Source organism: Serinus canaria, chromosome 18 (genome assembly GCF_022539315.1).
Source record: "Serinus canaria isolate serCan28SL12 chromosome 18, serCan2020, whole genome shotgun sequence".
Taxonomy (NCBI): domain Eukaryota; kingdom Metazoa; phylum Chordata; class Aves; order Passeriformes; family Fringillidae; genus Serinus; species Serinus canaria.
The window spans coordinates 1,045,491-1,073,244 of NC_066331.1; the positions used below are offsets into that span (position 1 = coordinate 1,045,491).

Here is a 27,754-nt window from a genome sequence, read left to right on the forward strand (position 1 = left end):
GTGGGTGCCCCCGGCATGGACGGCCGTGACTTCGCGCCCCCGCCGCGGCTGCTGTCGGAGCGGGGCAGCCTGGGCCACCGGCACGGCACGGGGCGCGTGGCGGGGTCGGCGCACGGGGCCGTGCAGCCCCCCGGACACTTCCAGCCCACCAAGTACTTCCCGGCGCCCATCTCCATGGCCACGCACACAGGTCAGAGGGGTCGGGGCGCCCGCGGTGTGGGGGGGCCGGGAAGGGCTGGGTGGCTCGGCACGGCCCCGGGAGCTCGGCACGGCCCCGGGAGCTCGGCCTCCCTTTGTGCCGACCTCGCTGTCACCGCGCCCGGGGGTTTTGGGGTGAAGGCTCACGCACACGGGGGACATCCCCCCACCCAGCCGCTCCGCCGGCGCGGGAGGAGCGTGACCCCGGGCTGCGCCGGCGAGATCCCGGTGCCGGGACGAGGAGGCGCGTTCGGGGCGAACAAGGAGGCCGTTATGCGCGGGGCCGTGGGGCGGCGGTGGAAGGTCACCGAGCCCGGGCTCGATATTCGGCGCCGAAGTGTCAGGGAGCGAAGGGGTTCGCGGCGCGTGTTCGCCGCGGCAGCTGCCGGAGCTGGACAAAGCGCGGCACACTGGCCGAGCTCGGCACGGCCAGCCAGCACCGGCGCGGGGTCACCGGAGCCGGCGGCCGCGGCGAGCTGCCCGCGCGGCTTTGTCTGCGGCATGTGCTCGCCTGCGGCCGGGCAGGGCTGAACCGGGGTGCGCAGCGCCGGTACCGGGGTTCGCTGCAAGGGGGGCTTTGAGGGCGCAGCCTGCGGGGAGCCCCCTGCGCTGCCGAGCTCCGGGATGGAGCCGGAGCGGGAGCGGGGCCGGGGCGGGAGCCGTGTGCCGGCTCGGCGCGGCGCAGCGCCGGGCCCCCCGCTTCCCGCCGGCGCAGGCGGTTGTCTGGCCGCGGCACGGCGGCAGCGCCGGTTATTGTCGCCGCCTTGATGAGCTGTGAATACTAATAAAATTATATCTGCTTTAATGGGATTACAATTAGTGCGTGGATTAGGGCGGGGGGCACGGCCGGGCCGGCGCGGGGGGGGTGGCAGCCGTGGGGGTTCTTGGAAGGAGGTGGAAAGCGGGGGGCACCGGGGGGTACCGGGGAGGCGGCGCCGGATCGGGCCCGCGGCCGGGGCGGTTTCGCTTTGTGCCGGCGGCCCCGCTGCCGGGACCACCGCCGGGCTCGGGGGGCCACCCCGGCTTCCCCCAGCTTTGTTGGGCGAGGAGTGCGGATGGGGGCTTGGAGCCGGGCCTCGGGATGGGGGATAGGGGTTCGGCTGCTCTCCGGCTCGCGGTGACCGTGGGGGGGATCCCGGAGGGCCTCCAGCGCCGGGGTGCTGCCGGCTTCCCTCCGGCTTCCCGCCGCGGCCGCGTCCCCGTGCAGGACCCTCACACCCGCCGGGGCCTGGGCGACACATGGGAGCCCGAACGCACCGGAGGTTGTTAAAATAACATGGATCCGGCTAAAAATACCCCGGCAGAAACGCGCCGAAAAAAAACATTAAAAAAAAAAACAACCAGAAAAAAAAAAACAAAAAAAAAAACAGAGAAGCCAAACCCAACAACAGAACGAGCTAAAAATATTCCGGCTTTGGCAGGGCCGGCGCAGCCGGAGCGCTTCCCAGCGCGCTGCGCTCCGAGGCTCCGCGCGGCCGGAACGCTGCTGGGGCGGATAAACCGGATAATTTAGTGGCCGCACGGTGCCGGCAGCAGGGGGGTCCCCATCCCCTGCACCCCGTGTCCTCCCGGCACGGCCCGGCCGCGGTGCCGGCAGCCGTGCTAGCATGGCGCGGTAATTAAGGCCGATGATTGATAATTACCCCACCCTGCGCACGGAGCCAGCCCGCGGTTGGCCGTGGCGGGGCGATGCCGGTGCGGCACGCGGCATCCGGGGGACACGGCGGGGCTGGGGGGGCTCCGGCCGCGCTCCCCCAAATGGCTCCCGGCGTGGGGCCGGACTACACCTCCCAGGAGCCTTTGCCGGGTCCGGCGGCCGCCCTGGGAACGGGAGATAAAACTGTTTTCTTTGGTTTTATTAAAGCTGTAACTCGGGGCCGCGCGTTCGTGCAACCGAACGCTCCGGCTGGCGTCGGGTTTGGCACCGTCACCGCCCGGGGAGAGGGGGATGGAGACCCCCGGAGCCCATCCGGGCGGGGTGCAGCCCCTGCACCCCAGTTGTAGCGGTCCCACTGCCAGGGCACAGCCCGTGCTGAGCAGAGCCGGGGGTCCCAGTGCCTCCGCCACAAAAGGAGGGTGGGAAACTCTGGCAGAGGCCTGTCCGAGCCACGCTGGGGCCTGGCTGCAATTTTTGCTTTTCGGGTGTTTTTGTGGACTAGTGGAGAGTTATGACTGTGCTGGACTGTGTCACCGTGGCCGAGCACTTGGCCAGGAGCAGTGTGGCTGTGCTGGTGTGTGGCTTGACCCTGGGGGTGTGTGTGCATCCCGGTGTGAATCCTGGTATTCATCCCACTGTGAATCCCAATGTGAATCCCAGTGTTCATCCTGGTGTGCATCCCAGTATGAATCCCGGTGTGAGTCCCGGTGTGTGTCCCGGTGTCAATCCCGGTGTGAGTCCCGGTGTGTGTCCCAGTACTGCCCCGCAGCCTGGCAGTGGCAGTGTTGGTGTTCGTCCTGGCGCTGGCACACAGCCTGGCCATGACAGTGCAGGTCCCGATGCATCCAGGGTGCATCCCAGCAGTTGGATGTGCTCCCACACCTGTCCCTTCCCTGGATTGCGCCGCAGGCTGGGAGCTGGGTGGTTCCTGGCACGGCTCTGAGGGGGGATTTGGGTGCTGACGGTGGGACACAGGTGGGGATGGTGCCCCTGGCTGGGTGGTGACACAGGGCTGGGTGCCAGCGCTGCAGCCGCTCTGCATCGCTGCTTCCCTGGAGACAGGATCTGCCCAGGGGCTGGAGGCCACGGCGCAGCTCCAGCGCAGGGACTCCCTGCTCCCCCCAGCCCCCCATGCAGCGCGTTGCCAAAGTAAGTGTCAAAGTTAAACCAGATCTGGGGATTAACTGGGCTGCTTCTTGCTAGCCACGAGGCGCCGGGGCCGAGCGTGGCCGGTGGGAGCAGCGGGATGTGCAGAACCCTGGAATTACCCCGGCTCTCGCAGAGTCATCCCCGAGTGCTCCCACTGTTCCTTAGTCATGAGCTGGAGACAGGCACAGATGTTGCTGCGTGCCAGGCGCTGGGGGACGGGCAGCTGCCACCAGCCCCCAGTACTGCCCTGGGAACAATGGGGGCTGGATGGGCTCCGCGGGGAATTTTGGGGCCACTCTGGGTGCCCCAGGCTTCTTGGCTGCCCCACAGCATCACCCCAGGGCAGGCTCTGACCCTGCCTCCTGCTGGGGTCCCCCAGCCCTGGGGGAAGACAAGTCCTCCCCCCGCCAGGACCCACATGTGTGATGTTCACAGAAACTGCACAGGGTGCCCATGGACCCACATTTTGGAGGGTTCCTGGGAAGGGTCCATGTGCATGGCATCCATGTGACATCAGGAGTGTGGTGGGACATCAGGAGCCCCGGGACTGGACGCTCCCTGGCTTTCCTGTGCTCCAGCAGTGGTCTTCCAAGGCACATGTGTGTCAGGTTGTGCTCTGGGTGTGCAAATTGTGCTCTGGGTGTGAAGGTCATGCGTGCAAGGAGTGTGCACTGAGCACACGTGTGTGCCAGCTGTGCCAGTGGTGTGAGCCAGCAGTGCCAGGAGTGTCCACCACTCTCGTGAGCCCTTAGCACACGTGGCCCCAGTGAATGTGCAAGTGCTGAGTGCGCAGTGGCTGTGGCCAGCGCAGCTGCCAGTGGCATTCCAAAGGGGATAACCCCTCTCACAACACTGGGATCACCCTCCTGGCCCCTCGGGCACGTTCCGGCAGCATTTCACCATTGCAGCGTTCATTGAGTGCCATAACAATATGGATTCAGTTGGAATTACAGCACTGAGGGAGACAGACCCCGTTTATTCCCTGTTTGCCAAATTTTTAAAGGGGCCGTGTGGGTTGTGGAGCACATGGGGGGCTGCCCACCACCCCCTGCCTGGTTTGGGGAGGGCCGGGTTGCCCCTGCCAGGGTTGCTGCCAGCTCCTGGCCCTTGCCCACGGCCCCAGCTCCATTAGGAATGTTCCAGCCCCAAAATAGCCGAGGGAGAAACCCAACCCTGCGCACGTCCCCCCCCGACACCGCCGCCATCCTGGGTCTGTCACCGCCTTGGGGATCCCAGAGCAGCCGTGGGCTGAAACCCCCAGGACCAGGCCCCCCTCTACACGCTGGCCCTGAAACTTTCTGCCTTCCAACACATTCCCATCTGTGCTGCACTTGGAGTGGGGGCGAGGAGCAGCTGGAGGGAAGGGAGCACCTCTTGTTGTCCCCTCCTGAGTCTCCCCAATGCCCCCCACCCCTCTCAGCGCTGTCGGTGTGGCCGTGCTGAGACCTGGCACACTCGTCACATGTGTGACCCTCTGCGGATTTGGGGCCAAGGGAAATTTCGTGCCGGAGCCGGGAGCGATGCCGGCGGGGCTGAGTCACAGCACCGGCCTCGGGGAGCCCAGCCAGGGAGTTCCCAGGGTGACGCTGTCGGGGGGAGGCGGGGGGAAGGGCCGGGCTGGGACCCCGCAGCCATCTGTCCTGTGTTGGCAGCCTGCCCCACGGTTCTGTGCCCGTCCTGGCACTGCCAGCTCATCGGTGACACGAGTTGTGCCCGGTCCCAGGGACTGGCATCATGGGCTGCTCCAACACGGGTGGTTTATCAGTGACATGAGTTGTGTGCGTCCTCAGTGACCCATCCCTGTCCTGTGCTCGTCCCTGTCCTGTGCTCGCCATCACCGTGGCTGGAGAGGCAGAACCAGGGGGCTGCTCCCTGCCCCTGCTCAGTGCATGAGTGTGCAGGGGGTTGTGGCAAGTGGGAACGTGAGATCGGCAGTGCTGGCCACGGAGCCAATGGGAATGTGGGATCGGCAGCGCTGGCCACGGGGCCAATGGGAATGTGGGATCAACAGCGCTGGCCACGGGGCCAATGGGAACGTGGGATCGACAGCACTGGCCACGGGGCCAATGGGAATGTGGGATCAACAGCACTGGCCACGGGGCCAATGGGAACGTGGGATCGGCAGCGCTGGCCACGGGGCCAATGGGAACGTGGGATCGGCAGTGCTGGCCATGGGGCCAATGGGAACGTGGGATCGGCAGTGCTGGCCATGGGGCCATTGCATGCTGGGGGACCCGTGAGTCAGCGGGTGGGCGGTGGGGAGCGGCAGCCCCCACGGGACACCCCAGCCTCACCACCATCGGGGTGGGGTGAGGGGTTATTTTTTTCCAGCCAGTTTCACAGCTTCCAGAAAAGTCTCATTCTGGAAAGCTCGGCTTCCCGCCCGGCACAGCCGCTCTGCACGCTGCCGGCTCCACGCCCGCACGGGGTCCCCCGGCACAGCTGGGGCTGTGGCGCACAGGGTGGGTTTGTGCCGGCAGCTCCGGGCAGGGATCCCCGGGGATGCACTGGCACAGCGGGGTGTGCCCACCCGTCTCGGTGCGTGTCCGGTTCCCAGGGCTGTGGGTGGGATGCGGCTGTGCCCCCGGCCCACGCGGCCCTGCCCCGCTCGGCCTCGCCACGGAGGAAGGAGCGAAGCTGCCTGAAACCACATCCCGACACTCATCCCAGAGGCATCCCGGTGGGATTAGCCGGGGAGCGTGGGCCGGCTTAGAGAGCAAAGCATCGCTTCCTGCCCCGGCCGGGCGGGCAGCCAGCCCGCGCTCCGCGCCACGCCACGCGTGCCGAGCCGTGCTGAGTCGTGCCACGGCTGCTCTGGCACACACGGACATGGGGAGCGGGCCCACACAGTGAGGGGCAGCTGCTCCCCCATTCTGGCTCCCCCCATCCCGGCTCCCCCCGTTCCAGCTCCCCCGGCCCTGCCGCTGGCCACCGGCTCCGAAGTTTCCACCATGATCTCACGGCTTGGCCGGGATGGGAGCGGGATGGGGGGCGGGATGGGGAGCGCCGGCCATGGCCTCCCCAAGGGCGCTGGGGCCCCCCCGGCCTGCGGGGGAGGCAGCAGGGTCAGGGCCAGGGCTGTCCCCCCTCCTTGTGCTCACACACATGTGTGCACACACACGCAGCACACATGTGCACCCACATGGCCCGGCACAGCCCATGTCCCTGGAGCTTGGGATTGCCCCAGCACTGGGAGCAGCCCATGTCCCCTGGGGGGAGCAGCAGCATGGGAGCCAACATGTGTGCAGAGCCTCCCACGTGCTGGCACACCTGTGTGAGTGCTTAGGGCACACACAGGGCAGGGCTCTGGTGCCCCTTGCACAGCTCTGCTGTGCCTTGCACACTCTGGGGCACGTCTGAGCCCCGTGGGGCTGGGGGTGTCAGGGACACGGGTGCATCAGGGGTGTGACCGCACGGGACGTGGGGGCTCACAGGGGACATGTGCAGGCAGCGTGTGCTCAAGGGACAGGGTGACACGAGGGACGTGGTAACGTGAGGGCCGTGAGCATGAGGGATGTGTGTGCACGGGGGCTGGGTGTGCACAAGGGACACAGTCCCACGAGGGACACGTGTGGCATGAGGGCTGGGTGTGCCCAGGGAATGCACTGGTGCAGTGTGGGCTGCACAGCCCTGTGGCAGCCGTGCACACGCGCGTGTGCACAAGGGAGTGTGGTGTACTGGATTGTGTGAGCAGGGCCTGCACAGCCCCCCCTGACTGCCCTCAGCCCCCCCAGAATGTTCTCAGCACCCCTGACTGCCCTCAGCCCCCCTGACTGTGCCCTCTCCCCGCAGCCGGCAGCAGCCTGATGGGGAGTGCCCCCCCCTCCTCCTTCATGGGGGGCTTCCTGAGTGGCAGCCTGGGCTCGGGGGGACCCAGCCACCCTGCCGGCCCCACCGCCTCCCCCCCAGAACCGGCCTTCTGCGGGCCCCACTCCGGCACCTCCCAGATCTGGTTCTCCCATTCCCACGAAGGTGAGCGGGCACTGGGGTGGGATGGGCTGTGGGTTGGGGGTGGCTGGAGGCAGTCGTGGCTCTGCCCAGTGCCGGTGGTCATGTCCTACCAGTCCCCACATATATGGGATGCAGGGTCAGTGGCTTCTGGGTGATGAGGGTGGGTTTGGTCACCGCTGTGCCCCAAAATACCCTGGGCATTCACAGCAACTGGGCTTAGACCCCACAGTTCGGGTTTGGGGTGGCTGGAGAGGCTCGTGCTGAGCTGCAGAGCTCCAGCTGAGGCCGGGCCACCTCGTGTCACTGGTGATGATGAACCCGGACAGGGACGCCTGTGCTGGGTCAGGTGACAGCGTGGGGACCCCGGGGGCAGCCCTGGTTAAGCCGAGTCCCTGTGCCCCCCCACACTCTGGCGTGTCCGTCCTGCCGGAGGAGCGGGAGTGGGGCGGCGGTGCTGGCGCGGGGCCCTGGCAGCCTGCCCGGCTGGTAGTTTGACCGGCTGCCAGCTGGCTCCCGGCGTTCCAGGGGGGCACGGGGGGACGGGGACGGGCAGCGCACGCGGCTGACGGACAGCCTGCCCGAGCCGTGCTGAGCCGAGACAAGCACGGCCACTGCTGACACCCGGCTGGGGGGGGTCGTCTCAACTCCCCCCACAGTTCCCAGAGGGTGGGACGGGTCTCAGCTTGGAGGGGATCACGGGCTCTGCAGAGAGTTCCCTGCTGGAGCTGTGCAGCCGTCCAGGACTGCCACCCCAGTCCTGCTGACTCGATGTCCCCAGCCCCGGGGTACCCCCGCTTCTCCGGGAGCTTGGCCTCCACCTTCCTGCCCATGGGCCACCTGGACCACCACGGCAATAGCAACGTGCTCTATGGCCAGCACCGTTTCTACGAGAGCCAGAAAGGCAGGTACCGGGGCCACCAGGGACCCCCATGGGGGTGTATGTCCCCCGGCAGGGCAGGGGTGGGGGGCTCAGTGCTGGAGCAGGTGGTACTGGGGCAGCAGGTGGGGTGGTGGGTGCCAATCCCGGCCCTGCTCCTGCTTTTCACGGGGTTGTGGCGGGCATTAACGGGGCCATTGTTTGGGTGGGACACAGACCTATCGAGCCTGACCCTTCATCCCAGGCCGGCCGCAGGTTGGGTGGGGGGTGTGCGGGGGTCTCACCCATCGCCCTCCCCTCCAGATAACTTCTACCTGCGGAACCTTCCGGCGCAGCCCCCCCTGCTCCCCGCCAGCCACGGTTTCCCCAGCATCGCCCGCGCCGCCCCCGGGCCCCCCACCAGCTCCTGCAGCCGGGAGCGGGACGCCGGCCCCCTCCCCAAGACCCCCAAGGACTACGAGCGCTTCCTGGCGGGCAAGGACAAGGGGGGCAAGGGGGACCCCAAGGAGCGGCTGCCCGAGGAGGACCCCAAGGAGCGGCACAAGGCGGTGCTGCCGGTGCCACCCGAGGGGCACTGCAAGGAGGGGGTGCCACTGCGGGGGTCTGGCGACGGGCGCCCCAAACCCCTGGCCTCGTGCCTGCTGGGGGCCAAGGGGCTGGACGGGGATGGTGCCCGCGCCGCTCTGCCCAGCTGTGCTGGGAGCGCCCTGCCCCGTGCCACCCGCTGCGCCCCCAAGGAGCGGGAGCCAGGGGTCCCCGAGGCCCCCCAGCCCTATGGCGAGGCCGTTGAGCGGCGGCAGATGCTGCACCACGCCGTGTCCTACGCTGTGCCTGCCGCCGGCTCCTTCCCCTGCCTCCCACTCCACGCTGGCCCCGAGGTGCTGTGCCCGCTGCCCGAGCCCCCCGCCCGCGAGCTGAAGCTCAGCGGGGCTACCTTGGTGCCCTCGGTGGGGCCCCCGACGGACAAGAGCCGCTCCTTCCAGGCGGAATCCGGCGGGATGGAGCGCGGGGACATCAAGGAGCGGCACGCCGAGGCGGGCGCTGAGTCCTACGGTGCCCCCTTCCACCACCCGCTGAAGGCCGAGGGGCCGGCGGAGCGGCGGCTGGAGTGGGGGACTCCGAGCACCCGGCTGAAGGGGCTGGAGTACCTGGGGGGGGGCACGGCCGAAGGACCCCCCTTCTCCGGCCGGTGCCCCGCGCCCAAGGCGGGTCTGGAGAAGGGCTACTTTGAGGTGCCGCCCGCCCCCGACTGCTCCCGCGCCCCCCGGCCCGACCCTCTGGGCGTTCGCGTCGGCCCCTCCTGCTGCACTTTAGAGAAGGGTCCCCCCAAGGAGCCCCCGGCCCAGAAGGTGGCTCGGATCCGGCACCAGCAGCACCCCGAGGCAGAGGCGGCTGAGGGCAAGCGCAAGCCCCTGGAGTTGGGTGGCCTGGGCTACGGCGGGCACCCCCTGCCCCCCTGGGGAGTGCAGGGCCAGGGGCCACCCCTGGCTGTGGCGGAGGAGCGGAAGGGGGGGCCCTACCTGGACCCCTTTGGCGCGGGGCTGGTGCGGGCACAGGAGGTGCCCAACGCCCCCGACGAGGTGTCGGCCATGAAGAACCTGCTCAAGTACAGCAACGGGGCGCTGCTGGGGGGGCAGAAGGGACCCCCCTTCGTGGGGCTGGCCAGCACCAAGGGCAGCTGCGCCCACCAGGACGCCAAATTCCCGTCGGGAAAGGGTCAGCCGGAGCTGGAGCGGCCGGACTGCGCCCGCGGCCGGGAGCACGAGGCGCTGGGCCCCAGCGGCACTGAGGGCGAGGTGCGGCAGCCGCCCGTGGGCATCGCGGTGGCCGTGGCGCGGCAGAAGGACACGCTGGGCCGCCACGAGCCCTACGGCACCGGTGGCACCGGGCGGCAGCGGGCAGCGGCTGGAGTCAAAGGTAAGGGCTGGGGAAGGGGCCGGGGCAGAGGGGGCCGGCAGTGCCAGGCTGATGCCACCGCGGTGTCCCCGTGGCAGCAGGCACCGCGCGCCCCGTGCACCTGATGGAGCTGGAGGCGGAGGAGGAGCGGGGCCGGCTTTGCGAGGAGCGCCTGGGGCTGCCCGGCAGGGACATCCTGCTCCAGTGAGTGCTGGGGGAGCCTGGGTGTGAGGGCTGGAAAATGTGCTGTGTGTGTGTGTGCTTTTTTTGGGGCGCGGGGGTGGAAGATGGGGGTCCCCGGAGGTGCTGCTGGGGGTGCAGGGAAGGGTGATGCCAGTGCTGCCCCCACACTCTGTGTGTCCCCTCTTCTTGCAGGGACAACAAGGACCTGGTGGAGTTTGCCCGGATGCACCCATCGGGGGGGTGTCCCGGGGAGCTGACCCCCCACCTGATGATGACGGGGGGCTCGTCGCTGCCGGCGGGGCAGCTCGGGGGGGACCCCGCCGCCCATGCCCACCCTGCCCACACGCACTGGCTGCCCCGCACCCGCAGCCCCTCCATCTGGATGGGGGGACACTCCTACGGTCGGTGCCGGGTTTGGGGGAAGTTGGGTGGGTGCTGAAGTCCAGCAGTGGGGTGCTGACAGACTCCCCCCTGTCTCCACAGGCATTGGGCACCCTGCCCTGCACCAGAACCTGCCCCCTGCCTTCCCTCCCTCCATGCCCAGCGCCATGCAGCCCGTGTTCCCCCTCGCCCAGGACCCCCCTGCCCAGCTCGTCATCCTCCCCACGGAGCCCCCCACCCACGGCACCCCCCACACGCTGGGTGAGCCTGAGACCCCCACCTTGTGCTGGGGAGGGGGGTCCTGGAGGCTGGGGGGGATTGAGAGAGAGGAGAGGAGGTCCTTGGGGGTGCACGGTGGGAGAAGGGGGGTCACAGGGGGTACTTTTGGAGGTGCAAGGGTATGGGGTCCTTGCAAGTGTTTTTGGGGTTCAGGGGAGGGAGATGCAGGTCTCTGGGGGTGCTGCTAGGGTCACAGGACTGGGGTTGGGCACTGCTGGGGTTTGTGTGGTGACCCTGAACAGGGTCTCCAATTGCCCCCCTTCTGCTGGCAGCTGATGTGATGGACCAGGCGTCGTTGTGGCCCCCCATGTACCCGGGCCGGGGTCCCGGTGCCCACCTGCAGCACACGGGGCAACTCCCCGTGTACCCACGGTCGCAGTTCCTGCGGCAGCAGGAGCTCTATGCCCTGCAGCAGCAGCAGCAACAGCAACAGCAACAGCAACGGGCGGCCCAGGCACTCGAGATCCAGCGCCAGGTGCACGGCCAGGTGCCAGGGGGATAGCATGGCATGGGATGGCATGGGATGCGGGGCTGGCTGGAGGATGCAGGGTGGAGGGTGGGTTATGGGACTGACATGGCCGATGTGGGGAATGACTGAGGGACGGGCAGTGGGGCAGGGACTGGCCCATGGGGCTGGATGGGGATGTGGGATGCAGGGCTGAGACGTGGGGCAGGATCTGCCATCTGACACGTGTCGCCTCGTTGTACCCTGCAGCGGAAGCCAGAGGAGCAGCCCCTGGAGCTGGAGGAGAGAGGTCCCGAGAAGCCCCTCAAACCCTCCCACAAAGCAGTTGCCTTAAACCCCCCAGCCAAGGGCCTGACCTCGGCGGCCCCCGCGCCCCCCAAGCTGTCCCCGTGCTGCCACTCGCCGGCCCTGCGGCACCCGGCCAAGTGCCCCGTGACGCTGCCCACGGCCCCCTGCACTTTACCCGCCTGCCCCGCCGCCAGCCCTGCCGTGGCCCCCCGCTCGCCGGCCGCCAGCCCCCTGCCCGCCCCCAGCAAGGGCGGCGACGGCGAGGACGCGCGGGGCGAGGGGCAGCCCCCGCACCGCTACCCCAAACCCCTGGAGCCAGGTAGGACCGCGGGGACGGGGAACGGGAGGAGGGCGGCCGGGGAACACCGAGGCATCCCCGCTGATGGTGGCCCACTCCCCGCAGACCTGCCCCCCGGGTATGGCTACCCCGCCGCCGCCGTGGGCTACCCCGCGGCGCACTCGGTCGAGCCGGCCGACCCCGACCCCGTGCACGCCGGCTCCCCGCCCGCCGAGCCCGAGCAGTCCCGGACCTTCAGCCCCACGGCCGAGGCGCTGCGGGACCAGGCCCCCCCCCGGGACCCCCCGGCCGAGGGTCCCGCGGCGCTGCTGCACCGGCACCACCTGCTGCTCCCGCCGGGACCGGGAGCGCTCTGCGGGGAGCGGGGGGCAGCGCCGGCCGGGGGCGGCACCGAGGAGCCCTTCGGGGAGCACCGTGAGGTGGCTCAGGGAGCGCTGGAGCAGCCGGAGCAGCAGCACCCCGTGCCCCAGGAGGGGGGCTCCCCGCTGCCCCCCACTGTGGAGGAGGAGGAGGAAGAAGAGGAGGAGGAAGAGGAGGAGGAGGAAGGCGACAGCGATGGCTCAGAGCCAGAGGGCAGCTGTGATGAGGAGGAGGAGGAAGAGGAGGATGGTGACGTCCCCGGTGGGCACCAGGGCTGCACGGGTGGGCTGGAGGCGCTGATCGCCGCCGGCATCGACCTGGGGGAGCTGCCGGCGCTGGAGGAACCCGAGGACCGCCCCCCGGCCCCCCCCTCGCCTGCCCCCCACCCCTCAGGGATCCCGGGCATCGCCCTGCTCAGCGAACTCGCCGACCTGGAGCTGCGCCGGCGCCGCTGTGACCTGGCCAGGGAAGGTGGGTGACGGCCGGTGCCCCAAAGCATCCCCAGCATGCCCTGGTGACTCCAGTACCCTCCAGTGCCCTTTGTTCTGGGGGGCTGCGTGCTCTGCCATGCCATGCCATGCCGTGCCCCACCCGCAGCCAGGGCTCAGCTCCAGCTCTGGCTCCAGTCAGGCGCTGCCGGGATTCCCTCCCAGCTCGGCTTCCCCAGGGAATCCCAGAGGCCCCAGCGGGAATGGCCGCACAGACTGGCACATCCCCAGCCCTGCGGGCGGGAGGGAGGGAGGGACAAAGGGACGGACCCAGTGCTGGGTTTAGGTGGGGACAGCGTGGGGCGAGGGGGTGGCTGTGGGGTCCCACTCCCCATGGATGGGGTGGTAGGGTGGGCACAGGGCCAGATGGGGCAAATCATCATGGCACTCCCAGCTGAGGGTCTGCTCCTGTGCCCCCAACCCCCAGGGGCTGGGGCTCTGGTGTGTCACTCCTTGCTGACCTCCTGCCATCCCCACAGGTGAGGATGAGGAGCTGCTGGCCTTCAACCTGCAGAACCTGGCCACGGTGGCGGCCGCCTGGTCGCTGGTGGAGGCGGCAGGACGGGAGGGCAGCCCCCCCGCACTCAGCCCCCTGCCCGTGTCCCCCCCGCCCCGAGCCCGCATCCCCCGGCGCAAGTACACCTGGACCCCCAAAACCAAGGCCGTGAGTGTCCCCTGGAGGGGGTGGCAAGGGGGGTGAGCCTTGCCGAGCCTCAGCCTTGGCTTTGAGGCGGCTGGCACTACCAGCTGTGCCCAAACCCCCCCTGGCCCCCCAGGTGTGCCCGCTGAAGGCAGCCATGGAGCAGCTGAACACGCAGGAGGTGGAGGTGCGGATGCGCCTGGCCGAGCTCCAGCGCCGCTACAAGGAGAAGCAGCGGGAGCTGGTGAGGCTGCAGCGGCGCCATGACCACGAGTACGTCCTGTCCCCATCCCCGTCCTCATCCTGAGCCTGGGGGCAGCAGTGATCTGTGCAGTCCTCGCCCCGGTGGCAGGGAGGGCTCTGCTGACGGTGTCCCTGTTGTCCAGGCGTGACGAGAGCTCCCGCAGCCCAGCACGGCGCGGACCGGGGCGGCCGAGGAAGAGGAAACACTCCAGCGCCCTGGGCAGGGCCGAGAGCCGCAAGGTCAAGTGAGTGACTGGTGCCACGAGTCCCCCCTCGGCCCAGGGGACAGAATTAATCGGCAGGTTTTATGTCACCAAACGTTATTGAGAGAGGGGAGGGAGGGGGAGGAGGGAGACGGCAGCTGGGGCGTGCAGGAGCCAGCCAGGGTCGGGTCTGGATCCCTCTGGAGGATGCGGGGTGAGGCTGAGAGGTGCAGATTCCATCCAGGGGTGCAGGATCCCCCCAAGGGGTGCAGGGTCCCCTGGGGGTCCTGAGGGCACCGTGCCAACACCGTGCCCCCCCAGGGCAGTGAAGACCAGCCTGTCCCTGCTGTGTGCCGAGCTGAGGGGGGACCCCGAGCCCCAGAAGAAGAGGAGCAAACTGTCCGGGGGGACCTTCAGCAGCCTCCAGGGCTCCCCGGTGAGTTCCACAGGGTCTGGGGGGTGTGCTCTACCCCCAACTCCCCTGAGTCCCCCTAGTGTGGGGTCCTCTGCCCTGTGTGGTGACTCGTGGGGTGTCACAGCTGAAACAGAAGGTGAAGGGCAAGGGGCTGCCTCCCGGGCTCAGCCCCTTCTGCCGGAGGGACCCCAACCCCAGTGCCCGCATCCAGAAGAAGCTGAACCGGTCCAAGAGCTCCAAGAGCTCCAAGTACCAGGGGCAGGACCCCGGTCCCCGGCAGCCCCCCCACTTCAGAGGCAAGGAGGGTACAGGGATGGGGTGTGGGATTGGGGTGGGGGTGAGGGCTCTGGGGTGGGGGTGCTGGGTGAGGTCCAGAATGGGGTACAGGGGTGGGATGGGGATCTGCTTGTGAGGTGGTGTGGGATGGAGGATGGGGGTGTGGGATCAGGCATGGGGATGGGGATGTGAGGTCGGGGTTGGGGTTCTGGGGTCTGGCACAGGACTGGGGGTTCAGGGTCGAAGCTGGGGGTGCAGGGTCCAGCCATGGGTCTGGGGGGCAGGACAGATGCGGGGGTGGCTGATGCCAGGGGGTCACGCATGGCCTCAACTCACCCCATTGTTCACTGGGGTGGCAGGGGCCACCCCGTGTGCAGGAGTCCCTCACCCTGTCCTCTCCCCTTGCAGATGAGCCCGAGGGTGACACGGACAGTGAGGACGGGGACGAGGAACCGGGGCTGTCACTGCCCGCAGGGCCGGTGGCTGTGCTGGGGCCCTCCCCGTCCTCCGTGGTGAAGATGGAGGCCAACGAGAAGGCCAAGAAGAAGAAGGAAAGGCAGGGGCTGCTAGGTAATGGGATTCACCCAGGGAATGCCACTGGGCACAGGGGTAAAGGACCCCGGGGGGCACCTGCTGGGACTGGGTGGGCAATTGTGAGGTGCTGCAAGCCTGGACCTCCATGGGGTGTCCCGAGCCCTGTCACCCCATGGGGTGCCCTGACCCCTCTCCCCCCCAGGTCCCTGCCAGCTGGGCAGCCCCGAGGGGGAGGTGAAGATCAAGCAGCGGCCGGTGAAGCCGGGGGGAGCTGGGAAGCTGGAGAAGGTGCCGGGCCGGCGGAAGGCAGGGGGCTGCCCCGAGGGCAGCAAGAAGAAGCTGAAAGCCAAGGCCAAGGAGAGCCTGAGGCCCCCAGTCCCCGGTGGCCCCAGTCCCCCGGGACCCCCCAGCAGCCTCTTTGGGGGCAGCGACCCCCGGCTGCTGGGGCCCAGGGACGAGGGGGCTCGGCTGGGAGAGAGGGGCAAGAAGGGCACCCGCAAGAGCAAAGGGCTGCAGGCAGCCCTCAGGGTGAGTGGGGCTGGGCTGGGGGCACCCCTGGGCTTGGGGGGAGGGAGATGTGGCATCTGCATGGGCTGGGACCTCCAGTGGGGAGTAGGGCATGCAGGGCTGGGGTTATTGGGGGGTTCCAGTGAGATGTGGGTGCAGGTTTTTGGGAGTGGTTGTGGTGCACTGAGGGAGCCATGGGGTGCAGAGGGATGGGGGCAGGTTTTGCACAGATTGTGGGTGCTGGTGGAGCTGAGGGGGCACCCCTCAGGGTGGCGGGAGGCCCTGGGGAGGCTGGGGTCACACAGAGGGGTCAATGGTGGGCCCTGACCTCCCCATGCAGCGCAAGAACGGAGCACTCTCGCTGGCCCTCTCCCCCCGGAGCGCCAAGACCATCCTGAGCAAGGGCAAGAAACTGGCCAAGGTCAAGAGCAAAGTGGCCACCAAACAGGTGAGACCCGTGGGGGTGCCCCCCTACCCTGGCACGGCCCCCTTTGCCCCCCACCCACCCCAAGCCTCCTCCTGCAGTGCAAGGGCCGGGCCGTCAGCAAACTCCTGGAGAGCTTCACCGTGGAGGACGACTTCGACTTCGACGACAACAGCAGCTTCTCGGAGGAGGAGGAGGAGCTGGGAGGCTGCCTGGCAGGGGGGGCCCGCGGGGGGGTGCCCCACGCCTGCGCCATCCAGAAGGAGGATCTGCGGGATGGGCTGCACATCCTGATTCCCAAGGAGGACAGCCTGCTCTACGCCGGCAGCGTGCGCACCATCCAGCCCCCCGACATGTGAGTGCAGGCTCCTGGGGGTGCTGGACATTTGGGGGGGGTCCCAGCTGTTTGAGGGGGGCACCAAGGTGGGTGCTGAACCCTTTCTGTGCCCCCTCCTCAGCTACAGCATCATCATCGAGGGTGAACGGGGGAACCGGCAGCACATCTACTCACAGGAGCAGCTGCTTCAGGAGGCGGTGAGTGGGGGGCGGCTGGGGTGGGGGTCAGGATGAAGGGTCAGAGAGGGGGTTCCAGACCCCACAAACCCTCACACGCTGCCTCCTACAGGTCCTTGACATTCGGCCGCAGTCACGGCGGAGCCTTCCGCCCGGCACCCGCGTCTGTGCCTACTGGAGCCAGAAATCCCGGTGCCTCTATCCCGGGAATGTGGTGCGAGGTGAGGCTGCCTGGGGTCAGTCAGGGTGGGGTGGGCACTGCTGGGGGTCTCCTGCCCGTCCCTGGGGTCAGCCAGGGTAGGGTGGGTGCTGCTGGGGGTCTCCTGCCCACCCCCACAGCCCCCCTGTGCCGCAGGCTCCTCCAGTGACGAGGAGGAGGAGGACGCCGAGGCGGTGCTGGTGGAGTTCGATGACGGGGACACGGGACACATCGCTGTGTCCAACATCCGCCTGCTGCCCCCCGACTTCAAGATCCAATGTGAGGGCCGGGCTGGGATCAGGGGATGTAGGGGGCTCTGGGGGGAGCACGGGGCCACCCTGACCCCCCACTCCCCACAGGCACCGAGCCCTCCCCGGCCCTGCTGGTGTCCAGCTCCTGCCGGCGGGCCAAGCGGGCGTGTGGTGACGTGGGCACCCCTGGGGCGCTGCCCCCCACGCTCTGCCCCGACCACGGACCCCAGCCCCCCCGGAATTCTGGCAGGAAGGTGGCCAGCAAGGAGAAAAGTGGTATGGAGGGGAAGGAGCAGGATCCCCTGCCGGGCTGGGATGAGGGGAATGGTGTTGGCATGGGGGAGAGGCACTGGGCTGCCAGAAAGAGTTTCTGGGATGGGGGAGGGATACTGGAATGCAGAGAAGTGTGCTGGGGTGTGGGGAAGGCCTTTGGGATGCAGGGAAAGGTGCTGGGGTGTAGGCAGGGAAACAGATTCATGGGAGGATGCAGGGAGGTATGGAAGGGTGCTGGGATGCAAAGATGGGGTTAAGGGGGCTGGGAATATTGAGGTGCAGAGAAAGGTGAGGAGCTGGGGTTGGAGGAAGGGGTGGCACGACAGGGGTGGAGATCAGCCCCAGAGCACCCCTCCCTCCCTGCTCTTGTGGCCTCCTGACCCCTGTGTTCCACAGGCAAGGCCATGGAGGGGCTGTCGGGGGGCCGGGGGCCGGCGCTGGGGGACTCGGCGGCCGGGCGGCGTGGAGGGTCCCTGCTCAGCTGGGCCGCCGTGGCACAGACCAAGCGGAAGGCGGCGAACAAGGGCTCGGCCGTGCTCCAGAACCTCTTCCAGGTCAACGGCAGCACCAAGAAGCTGCGGGCCAAGGAGACCCTCTTCCCTCTGCACCACCACCACCACCACCTCGCCGCCCCCGTCTTCGGCAACGCCTTCGGTGCCGACTCCTTTGGCCGCATCGCCAGCTCCTATGGCTCCTTCGGCGCCGGTGCTGGGCTGGTGCTGCCGGCGGCCCAGAAGCTCCTGCGCTCCAAGAAAGCCGAGCGGCTGGAGGCTGAGGTGGGCAGGAGCGGGCGCAGGAAGGCGGCAGGTGGCGAGTTCCTGGTCAAGCTGGACCACGAAGGGGTGACATCCCCCAAGAACAAGACGTGCAAGGCGCTGCTGTTGGCCGAGAAGGACTTCGGGGCCAGGCTGGAGCGGCCGCTGGGCAGCCACGGCTACGGCCACACCGGGCTGGGCGGCCGGGAGCGCCGGGGCCGCGGGGCCACGCACCCGCTGCCCGTGGGGCTGGCGCTGCGCAAGTACTCGGGGCACGGGGACTTCGCCCTGAACTGTGACAGCGACTGCCACAGCTCCTACTCGGACATGGACGAGGACGAGGACGCGGGCGGGCTCGGCGCCGACGTCCCCTCGCGCTTCATGACGCGCCTTTCCATGTCCTCCTCTTCCTCGGGCTCCTCCACCTCGTCCAGCTCCGGCTCCATCTCCACGTCCAGCCTGTGTTCCTCCGACAATGAGGACTCCTCCTATAGCTCGGAGGACGAGGACTCGGCGCTGCTGCTGCAGACCTGCCTGTCGCACCCAGTGCCGGCGCTGCTGGCGCAGCCGGACGCCCTGCGGCCCAAGGGTGCCGCGCCCCAGCGCTGCTTCCTGTCCAAGGCGGCCGCCGCCGGCCCCAAGGCCAAGCTCAAGCGCAAGGATCCCCTCAGCTTCGCCAAAGCCAAAGAGTTCTCCCGGCGGCAGCGCCTGCCCTCGGTGGAAAACCGGCCAAAGATCTCCGCCTTCCTGCCCGCGCGCCAGCTCTGGAGGTGGTCGGGGAACCCCACGCAGGTGAGGAGCCCCACGGGCACTGCTGTGGCACAGCTGGTGCCCACCGTGGGCACCCACCTGGGCACGGCTTGGGAGGGAAGGAGCAGGCACAGCTCGGGGCAGGGGCACAGGTGGGAGTCAGTGTGCAAGGGACAAGGTGCACACTGGGGCACACGTCAGGTGACACGTACTGCAGGCAGAGCCCTGGCTGCTCAGGGTGCTGGGGACACTGGCTTTGACAGGTGACATGTGTGATGTGTGGGTGCCCAGTGCGGGGTGCTGGGATGGGGGAAGGGGGAAGGTGCTGGTGGCACATGGGCAGCCAGTGTAGGGAGCTGGTGACACCGACTGCGAATGCCAGCACAGGGAGGTGGTGACACTAGCTGTGTCCCTTGAGCTGGCAATGCTGGTGACACCAGCTGTGTCCCTTGAGCTGGCAGTGCTGGCGACACCGACTGCGAATGCCAGCACAGGGAGGTGACGACACCAACTGTGTCCCTTGAGCTGGCAGTGCTGGTGACACCAGCCGTGCCCCTTGAGCCGGCAGTGCTGGTGACACCAGCCGTGTCCCTCATTCTGTGAGCCCCCCGCCATGGCTCTGCTCTCCACGTCCCCTGCGGCATCCCCACAGCAGCAGGGCAGGTTTGGGGTCCCCGTGCCAGCGCTGAGCCCGTGTCCCCTCCCCAGCGGCGCGGCATGAAGGGCAAGGCGCGGAAGCTCTTCTACAAGGCCATCGTGCGGGGCAAGGAGACGCTGCGCGTGGGCGACTGCGCCGTGTTCCTGTCGGCCGGGCGGCCCAACCTGCCCTACATCGGCCGCATCGAGAGCATGTGGGAGTCCTGGGCCAGCAACATGGTGGTCAAGGTCAAGTGGTTCTACCACCCCGAGGAGACCAAGCTGGGCAAGCGCCAGAGCGACGGCAAGGTGAGGGCAGGGCAGGGAGCCACGTGCCAGCTCGGGTAGCCACGTGCCAAGTCAGGCAGCCATGTGTGTGTCTTGTGGCCGCACACCATGTCAGGTAGCCATGTGCCATGTCTGCTACACCTGTGTGGTGTCAGGGAGCCACATGCCATGCCAGGTAGTTGTGTCCCGTGTCACATGTCATGTAACCACGCATGGCCATGCACCACGTCAGGTAGCCATGTATGGTGTCAAGTAGCCACATATCTACATTGGGTTGCCATGCACCATGCCAGGTGGCCGTGTCGCAGACCAGGTGGCCCTGTCCCACACCAGGCAGCCATGTCCCACAGCAGGTAGCCACATCACCCAGCAGGTAGCCATATCCCTAGCCAGGTAGCCACATCCCCAGCCAGGTAGCCATATCCCCAGCCAGGTAGCCACATACCCAGCCAGGTAGCCATATCCCCAGCCAGGTAGCCACATGCCAGCCCAGGCAGCGGCAGTGACGGCGCCTTGTCCCCGCAGAACGCACTGTACCAGTCGTGCCACGAGGACGAGAACGACGTGCAGACCATCTCGCACAAGTGCCAGGTGGTGGGGCGGGAGCACTACGAGCAGCTGACGCGCGGCCGCCGCTGCCAGGACCGCCAGGACCTCTATTACCTGGCGGGCACCTACGACCCCACCACGGGGCGCCTGGTGACCGCCGACGGGGTGCCCATCCTGTGCTGACCCCCGGGGTGCCCACCCTGTGCTGACCCTCGGGGTGCCCACCCTGTGCTGACCCCGCCCGGCTCTTACTCAAAGGGTGACGTGAGGACATTGGGGGCACATCAGGGGACGTGTGGGGGGGGCTCCCCTACAAGCCATAACTTTCCCTAGTACCTCTGACTGTTTGCCAGCAGGTGAAGCAGATATCAGGTGTGTTGTTCTATTTATTTTGCCTGTAAATATTGTATTTCTTCCGGGAAGTTTTATGGAAAAGCGAGAAAGGAAAAAAAAAAAAAAAACACAAATCCAACAACAGAAAAAAAAAAAAAAGACCAAAAAAAGACAAAAAATGATGAAAAAATAAATGAGAAAAAAATAATAATAATCCTCGGGGAAGGGGGTGTGGGGGGGGTTGTTTCAGTGCACTGTGTCCCCCAGCCTGGGGGGACGGGGACAGCGGGGAGCGCTGTACAGAGGGGGCCAGGGCGGGGGGCTCGGCCCCGGGCGGGGGGCCCAGCGCCGCCGTCCCCAGTGCAATAGTGGGGTGACCGCGGGGGGGGACACCCCGGGGGGACCACGGGGACCCCGCGGGGCCGGCGGACGCTGGCCCGTCCCGCCGCCGCTGCCTGAAAAATATGTACAGGGGCTTTTCCAGTGTAAACACTAAAAAACAAAAAAAAATCCCACAAAACAGGATTAAAAAAAAAATTATAACCCAAAAGGACAAAAAAAAAGGAGCAAAGGGTTAAACAAAGGTTTTATGAGCCGCCATTCCTGTAAAGGCCTTTTACTATGGAACTTTTTTATGGATAACTTGGCTTATGAATAAATATATGAACCGTTGCTGGCGCCGGCTCCGCTCTCGGCTCTGCCTCCGTTCCCTCGTGCTGCCACCAGCCCTGGAAACCCCGCTATGGATCGGGGATGGAGCAGGGAGGGATCAGGGATGGATCAGGGATACAGGATCGAGGATGGCTCAGGGATACAGGGATGGATCAGGCATGGATCAGGGCTTCAGGGATGGATCAGGTGTCAGGGGAGAAATGCCAGCTTCAGGGATGGATTGGGGATATAGGGATGGATCAGGGAAGGATCGGGGGTGGATCGGGGATAACAGGGATGGATCAGGGATTGATCAGGGTTACAGGGGTAGATCTAGGATGGATCAGGGATGGATCACTGGTGGATGGATCAGTGATGGATCAGGGATTGGTCACTGATGGATGGGGATGGATCAGTGATGGATCAGGGATTGATCAGGGATTGGTCACTGATGGATGGGGATGTATCAGTGATTGATCAGGAATACAGGGATGGATCAGTGATTGATCAGGGATTGGTCACTGATGGATGGGGATGGATCAGTGATTGATCAGGAATACAGGGATGGATCAGTGATTGATCAGGGATTGGTCACTGATGGATGGGGATGGATCAGTGATGGATCAGTGATTGATCAGGAATACAGGGATGGATCAGTGATTGATCAGGGATTGGTCACTCCGGGCCTGTTCTCCCTTCCCCACGTGTGCTCAGACGGACGGGCAGTGCTCCCTCGCCATTGGTCGAGCATCCGCCAATCAGCGGGGCCGAGACGGCAGCCGGGCTCCCATTGGCTGTCGGGGCCCGCTTTTGTTCTCGGCTGCGGCGCGCGCCGTCCAAGCCCGCCCCGGGCCGCCAGGGGGCGCTGTGGGCGGGGCCGAGCCCGCGCGCGGGGCCGTGCTGCCCCCTGGCGGCCGCGTCGCGACAGAGCAGGGGGGACAGAGGGACATTCTGGGGGACAGAGGGACACAGGGGCGGAGTATTTGGGGGACAGGAAAGGGATGGACAGACAAGCTCAGCAGAGCGAAAGGACATATGGGCAAGTGGAGGGGCAGAGTTGTGTGCTGGACAGATGGACAGACGGACAAGGACATGGCTGGAGGGAGGCCAGACAGGTTGTCAAAGGGACGGAAGGGTGGCTGGACAGATGGACGGACATGGAAAGGGACAGACGGACAGGCAGATGGGCAGCGAGAGCGATGGACAGATGCATAAAGGAGGGATGGACAGCTGGACGGACTGTGGCAGAGAGGGATGGATGATGAGCCAGGCAAGTGCAAGTTGGGTGGACAGACAGATGGACACAGGAAGGAATGGACAGCTGGATGGACAGATGGATGTAAGGAGGCCTGACAGACGGACGCAGGGGACAGATAAGAGGATGGAGGGATGGCTGGACAGACAGGTGCAGGGTGGGACAGACAGAGGGACAGCTGCAGCTGAGTGTGGGTGTCACAGGCTGGAGGGGTCCCAGGACACCCCACACCCACCCAGCACAGCCGGGGGGCCCAGGGACCCCCACCCACACCGGGCCTGGCCCTGCCCAGGGGGACCCTGTACCCCACGCTGTCTCTGGCACAGAGGGGACAGTGCCACCACAGGGCCACCGAGGGACCCCACGGCCCAGAGATCCCTGGGCTACCCTGTCCCCCTCAGTCCACTGTCACCTGCAGGCCTGGGGCACCCCCAGAGGGGTTTGGGGCATCCCTGAGGGGAACCCCAACCAGTGCCCAGAGGTACCTCGGGTAATCCAGGATGGAGGAAGGGTGGGGACAGAAGAGCTGGAGCACCCAAGGCAGGGCAGGGCTGGTGGGCAGCACCCCGAGAGAAAACCCAGCCCATGGCCATAGCTCTGGCCCCAAAATAGCTATTTTTAGCCCCAAAACCCCACCCCAGCTTCCTGGGGAAGCTCCCACCCAATACCCCCCCTCACCACACAAACCCAGCTGGAGTTACTGCAGCTTTTTACCATTTTATTTTCCTTACACAATGAAGTGTTGTTGGGCGTTACAATTTCTCAACTTTTCGGATGATTTTTAAACAAATTTTGGTTCTTTTGTTTGTTTTTCCTACCGTCACGTGAGAACATTAAGGCAACGTACAAAAAAAAAAAAAAAAGAAAACTAAAGAAAAAAATTATCTGACATAAATTAAAACAATGCAGAAATTTACAGGTGTAAATGCAGAGTTTCAGCAATTCGGGGTTGAGGAACTCGAGCCCCGTGGTGGATCAGGGGGAGGAGGAGGAAGATGAGGAGGGGTGTAAGGCTCGGATGCGATATGTTTTGTATTTTTTTTTCCCAACCTTGCTAGAAACGGTGAAAAAAATTCTCGATGGACTCCTACCAGCCTCTACAGGAAACCTGGAATATTCCACACGGGATGTACGGACACGTCTGGCTCCAAATACCCTGTACAGAGCGGGCCCGGGGCCGCTGTCAGTGTGGGGGAACCCCGGGCTTGGGGAGCCCCGGGGAGCCGGTCCGTACAGGGTACGAGCTCAGGGCCCGGCTAACTCGGCTACAACAAGGTCAAATCAAGTGACAGCGTGCCCATCCACGTGTCTAACATCAAGTACAGACTTCCCAAGGGCAGGATTCTTTTGGAAGAAGGCTTATTCCAGTTGCAGGAGGCTGGCATGAGGTGTATGGATGCCTGGGCACACCTCCCGGGCGTGGGGCGGCTGCGGGGCCCGCAGTCCGTTTAGAAGCATTTTCGGTGGACGATGGAGGGGCCGGACTCGTCGTACTCCTGCTTGCTGATCCACATCTGCTGGAAGGTGGAGAGGGAGGCCAGGATGGAGCCGCCGATCCACACGGAGTACTTGCGCTCGGGCGGGGCGATGATCTGCACCAGGAGAGAGAGAGAGAGTGGGGTCAGAGCTGCTCCAGCCCCCTGTGCCCACCCTGCCCTCCCCACGGAGCCCTGCCCACCTTGATCTTCATGGTGCTGGGAGCCAGCGCCGTGATCTCCTTCTGCATACGGTCGGCGATGCCCGGGTACATGGTGGTGCCCCCAGACAGCACCGTGTTGGCGTACAGGTCCTTCCTGATGTCCACGTCACACTTCATGATGGAGTTGTAGGTGGTCTCGTGGATGCCAGCAGACTCCATGCCTGGAAGAGGAACACGGGTCCATCAGTGCCACATTAATCTAATTAATGCCACTCGGGACCCCTCAGTGCCACCCACCCCCTTGCCCGTGCCACCAGGACTCCCTAAGGGCCCTCCCTCCCTCTCCAGCCCCGCCCCACACGCACCCAGGAAGGAAGGCTGGAACAGCGCCTCCGGACACCGGAACCTCTCGTTGCCGATGGTGATGACCTGCCCGTCGGGCAGCTCGTAGCTCTTCTCCAGCGAGGAGGAGGAGGCGGCCGTGGCCATCTCCTGCTCGAAGTCCAGCGCCACGTAGCACAGCTTCTCCTTGATGTCGCGCACGATCTCGCGCTCGGCTGTGGTGGTGAAGCTGTAGCCCCTCTCGGTGAGGATCTTCATGAGGTAGTCGGTGAGGTCGCGGCCAGCCAGGTCCAGACGCAGGATGGCGTGGGGCAGGGCGTAGCCCTCGTAGATGGGCACGGTGTGGGTGACACCGTCCCCGGAGTCCATTACAATCCCGGTGGTACGGCCCGAGGCGTAGAGGGACAGCACGGCCTGGATAGCCACGTACATGGCCGGGGTGTTGAAGGTCTCAAACATGATCTGCAAGGAGAAGAGTCAGTGAGCAGCGAGCCCCCAGCTGGGTGTGTGCACTCGTGTTAGAACACACATGCTGCATGCAGAGCAACCCCGGTGTGTGAAGGAAAAGCCAAAGGATGCAGGCAGAAACACAAATGAAAGAACCTGAGGCGTCAGGGGAGAAATGCCAGGAGAACAGAACCCTGAAAATGTCGGGAGAAACAAAAGAAAAAAAAAAGAAAAAAAAATTCAGGTTTCAGATGTAACAAGGAAGATTCGTGAAGGAAATGAGTGAGGGGGGCCACTGGGCGGAGAGAACACGGTACCTGCGTCATCTTCTCTCTGTTGGCCTTGGGGTTCAGGGGAGCCTCTGTGAGCAGCACCGGGTGCTCCTCGGGGGCCACGCGCAGCTCGTTGTAAAAGGTGTGGTGCCAGATCTTCTCCATGTCATCCCAGTTGGTGACGATGCCGTGCTCGATCGGGTACTTGAGGGTCAGGATGCCTCTCTTGCTCTGCGCCTCGTCCCCCACGTAGCTGTCCTTCTGCCCCATGCCCACCATGACACCCTGCGAAAGCCAACGGGTGAGTCAGCGCCGCCCCCGCCGCGCCCCAGCCCAGCCCAGCCCCAGCCCGCATTCCCCGCCCGCCTCACCTGGTGCCGGGGGCGGCCGACGATCGAAGGGAACACGGCGCGGGGAGCGTCGTCCCCGGCGAACCCGGCCTTGCACATGCCGGAGCCATTGTCGATGACGAGGGCGGCGATTTCCTCTTCCATGGCGGAGGCTGCGGCGGGACGGAGGAAAGGAAGGGCCGGGTCAGCACCCGTCGCGGCCCCGGGAGGAGCCGCTGGCGCCGGGCCATGCCCGGCCCCCCCGCTACGGCGCCCCAGTGGTTTCTTCCACTTGAACAGCCCGTTTGAATCTCCCGCGCGCTGACGTCACCCGCCTCCTCCACCAATCGCGACACAGCCCCCCTCACACCCCCACCGGCCTGTCCCCACGGCCGACACCATCCCAAGGCGTCGCGGGGGGGAGGGGGGAAAGGGAGGACCAAGGGGGCAGGACACGCGCTACTCGGCCGCAGCCCACGGCGGGGCCGAGTGGAATCGATCATGGTAAAAACTGCCCACCCCGCACCCCGGGGAATGCGTGGAAAAGGGCGGCGGGGGCGCGGTCAGGAGCCGTGCGGTACCTGCTGCGCGGGGGTCGCTTCTGTGGGCGCTGCGGTGACGGTGCCGCCTGGTCCGCTGCCGCCGGCTGAGTGAGACCGCACGACTTCCAGCCCCGCGCTTTTATACCCGGGGGACGAGAGCCCCTCCTCCTCGGCCGAGAACATCGCCATATATGGAGATCTTTCAGAAACCGGCTCTCTCATTGGCTGGCGCGGCCCAGGCCACGTGGGGCGGCTGCCGGGCTGGCCCCGCCCCTCAGCACCCCGGAACCTGCATGGGGCGGGGGGGTGCGGGGGGGGGCGACCCCCGGCTCCGGCGGGACCCCCCGATCCCGGCGGGACCCCCGGGCCGCGCCGTGCCCCGGGCAGCTCCGGAACCCCTCCCGGCAGCGCCTCCGGGAGTGCCGGGCCCCGCGGGCCTGGCCGGGCCTGGCCCCGCACCCCGAAGTTGGGACCGCGCCCCCCACCCTGGGCAGCACCGGGAACACGTGCACCCCCCAACCGGGCAGCGGGACCCCCCCCACATGCACCCCGCAGCCGGGCACCGGGACCCCCCCCTTTCATGACACCTGCACCCCCACCTGGCCCTGGCACCCCCCTTTCCCACCTGCACCCCCACCCGTGGGTCCTGCACACCCCACCCGTGACACCCACCCGGGACCCCCAGCCATGGTCCCCCCACTCAGCACCGGGCTGGGGACCCCCGGGGCAGCCCTGCTCTGCCCTGCACCTCCAGGTGACACTGCGTATCCCAGAGGTGACAGCTCTCCCCTGGGCACGGCACCCCCAGCCCCAGCTGTGCTGCCCCCGCGCCCAGCGCACACCTGAGGTGACATCCCGGTGACCCCAGGGACACCCCACTGGAGCCACCCCAGCCCCAGTGCAGCCCCAAGCCAGCCTGGGGGCTCCCCATGCCCGAGCCCCTTTCCCTCGGGGGTGCCCCGGGCCCTGTGCCCCCCCTGCCATGGCTGCCACCTGTGTGCTGCCAGCCAGGTGTGTGCCCGGGGTCCTGAGTGGTCATGCGGTGGGAGCAGGTAGCCACGCCCCATGTCAGGTAGCCACGCGCTGTGTCAGGTGCCACATATCACATCAGGTAGCCTGGTGCCATCTCGGGTGGGCACACACTGTGTCAGGCAGCCAGGTACCATCTCAGGTGGGCACACCCCGTGCGAGGTAGCCACAGCCGCGCCAGGGGCCCAGGCACCACCCCAGGTAGCCGTATACCACCAGGCAGCCATGTACCATATACCCATTCAAACAGCCACACCCCGTGTCAGGTAGCCACACCCCGTGTCAGGTAGCCATGTCACGTCAGGTAGCCAATGTCCCATGTCACATTAGCCATGGACCATCCCGAGCAGCCACCTATCGTGCCAGATACCGTGCCAGGTAGCCACATGCTGTTCCAGAGGCCCAAGCACCGGCCACCCACGCCAGCTCCTGGTGCCACTCAGGCCCACGGCAGTGGCGGCCACTGGAGTCCCCGTCCCCACGTCCCACGGGATTCCCACCCCTGGCCAGCCTTTCCGAGCAGCTCCCGGTGCCACCGGGATGGGTGACACGGGGACTGTCGGGGTACAGAGACGGCAGCGACTCGGGATGGCCTCGGGGGGGTGACGGGGGTCCTGGAGGGTCCCGGCACAGCTCCAGGGGTCCCGTGTCCCGGAGCCGGGCCGTGGTGGGACATGGAGGGCTCCGGGGGGGGGTCTGGCTCGGGGGGGGGGCGCAGGTGACACCCGCATCCCGCGGGTCCCCGGGAGACGTCCCGGCCGCACCCCCCGCCCGGACACAGCCCCGGGGCCACCCCCACCCGTGACTCAGGGAGGGCAGGGCCGGGCAGGGAGGGGCAGGGGCGGGAGGACGAGGAGGAGGAGGAGGAAGAGGAGGAGGAAGAGGAGGAGGAGGAAGAGGAGGAAGAAGAAGGCACCACCCCCGTCACGCCCCGCCGCCCGGCGTCTGTCGGTCCGTCTGTCCGTCGCCACTGCCCGTGCGCAGGGGC

General features: G+C 66.7%; 2 protein-coding genes across 5 annotated transcripts; one reads left to right on the forward strand and one right to left on the reverse strand.

The window, feature by feature from the left end:
* On the forward strand, positions 1–20,932 carry BAHCC1 (BAH domain and coiled-coil containing 1). 4 transcript variants are annotated; one of them, XM_050981379.1, is made up of 27 exons: positions 1–190; positions 6,797–6,976; positions 7,734–7,856; positions 8,136–8,710; positions 8,816–9,749; positions 9,827–9,932; positions 10,104–10,312; positions 10,395–10,553; positions 10,844–11,058; positions 11,287–11,644; positions 11,729–12,454; positions 12,951–13,135; positions 13,248–13,384; positions 13,498–13,599; positions 13,879–13,993; positions 14,097–14,268; positions 14,657–14,818; positions 14,985–15,310; positions 15,630–15,737; positions 15,815–16,068; positions 16,172–16,247; positions 16,339–16,447; positions 16,582–16,704; positions 16,785–16,952; positions 17,346–18,496; positions 19,163–19,399; positions 19,904–20,932. In XM_050981379.1, exons 1-27 carry the CDS (start codon positions 16–18, stop codon positions 20,108–20,110), a joined length of 7,392 nt encoding a protein of 2,463 aa, XP_050837336.1. In that variant the 5' UTR covers positions 1–15; the 3' UTR covers positions 20,111–20,932. The 4 variants fall into 4 exon arrangements, with proteins under 4 accessions (XP_050837336.1, XP_050837333.1, XP_050837335.1 ...); XM_050981376.1 differs by having other exon boundaries at positions 8,136–9,749; XM_050981378.1 differs by having other exon boundaries at positions 8,136–9,749; positions 10,844–11,046.
* Positions 20,933–22,863: 1,931 nt separating this feature from the next.
* Positions 22,864–25,921, reverse strand: ACTG1 (actin gamma 1). The gene is made up of 6 exons (XM_050981253.1): positions 25,777–25,921; positions 25,238–25,368; positions 24,912–25,151; positions 24,171–24,609; positions 23,845–24,026; positions 22,864–23,758 (listed from the first exon to the last, which is right to left on the reverse strand). The coding sequence occupies exons 2-6, from the start codon at positions 25,358–25,360 to the stop codon at positions 23,615–23,617; spliced, it is 1,128 nt and encodes a 375-aa protein (XP_050837210.1). The 5' UTR covers positions 25,361–25,368; positions 25,777–25,921; the 3' UTR covers positions 22,864–23,614.
* Positions 25,922–27,754: the final 1,833 nt, after the last annotated feature.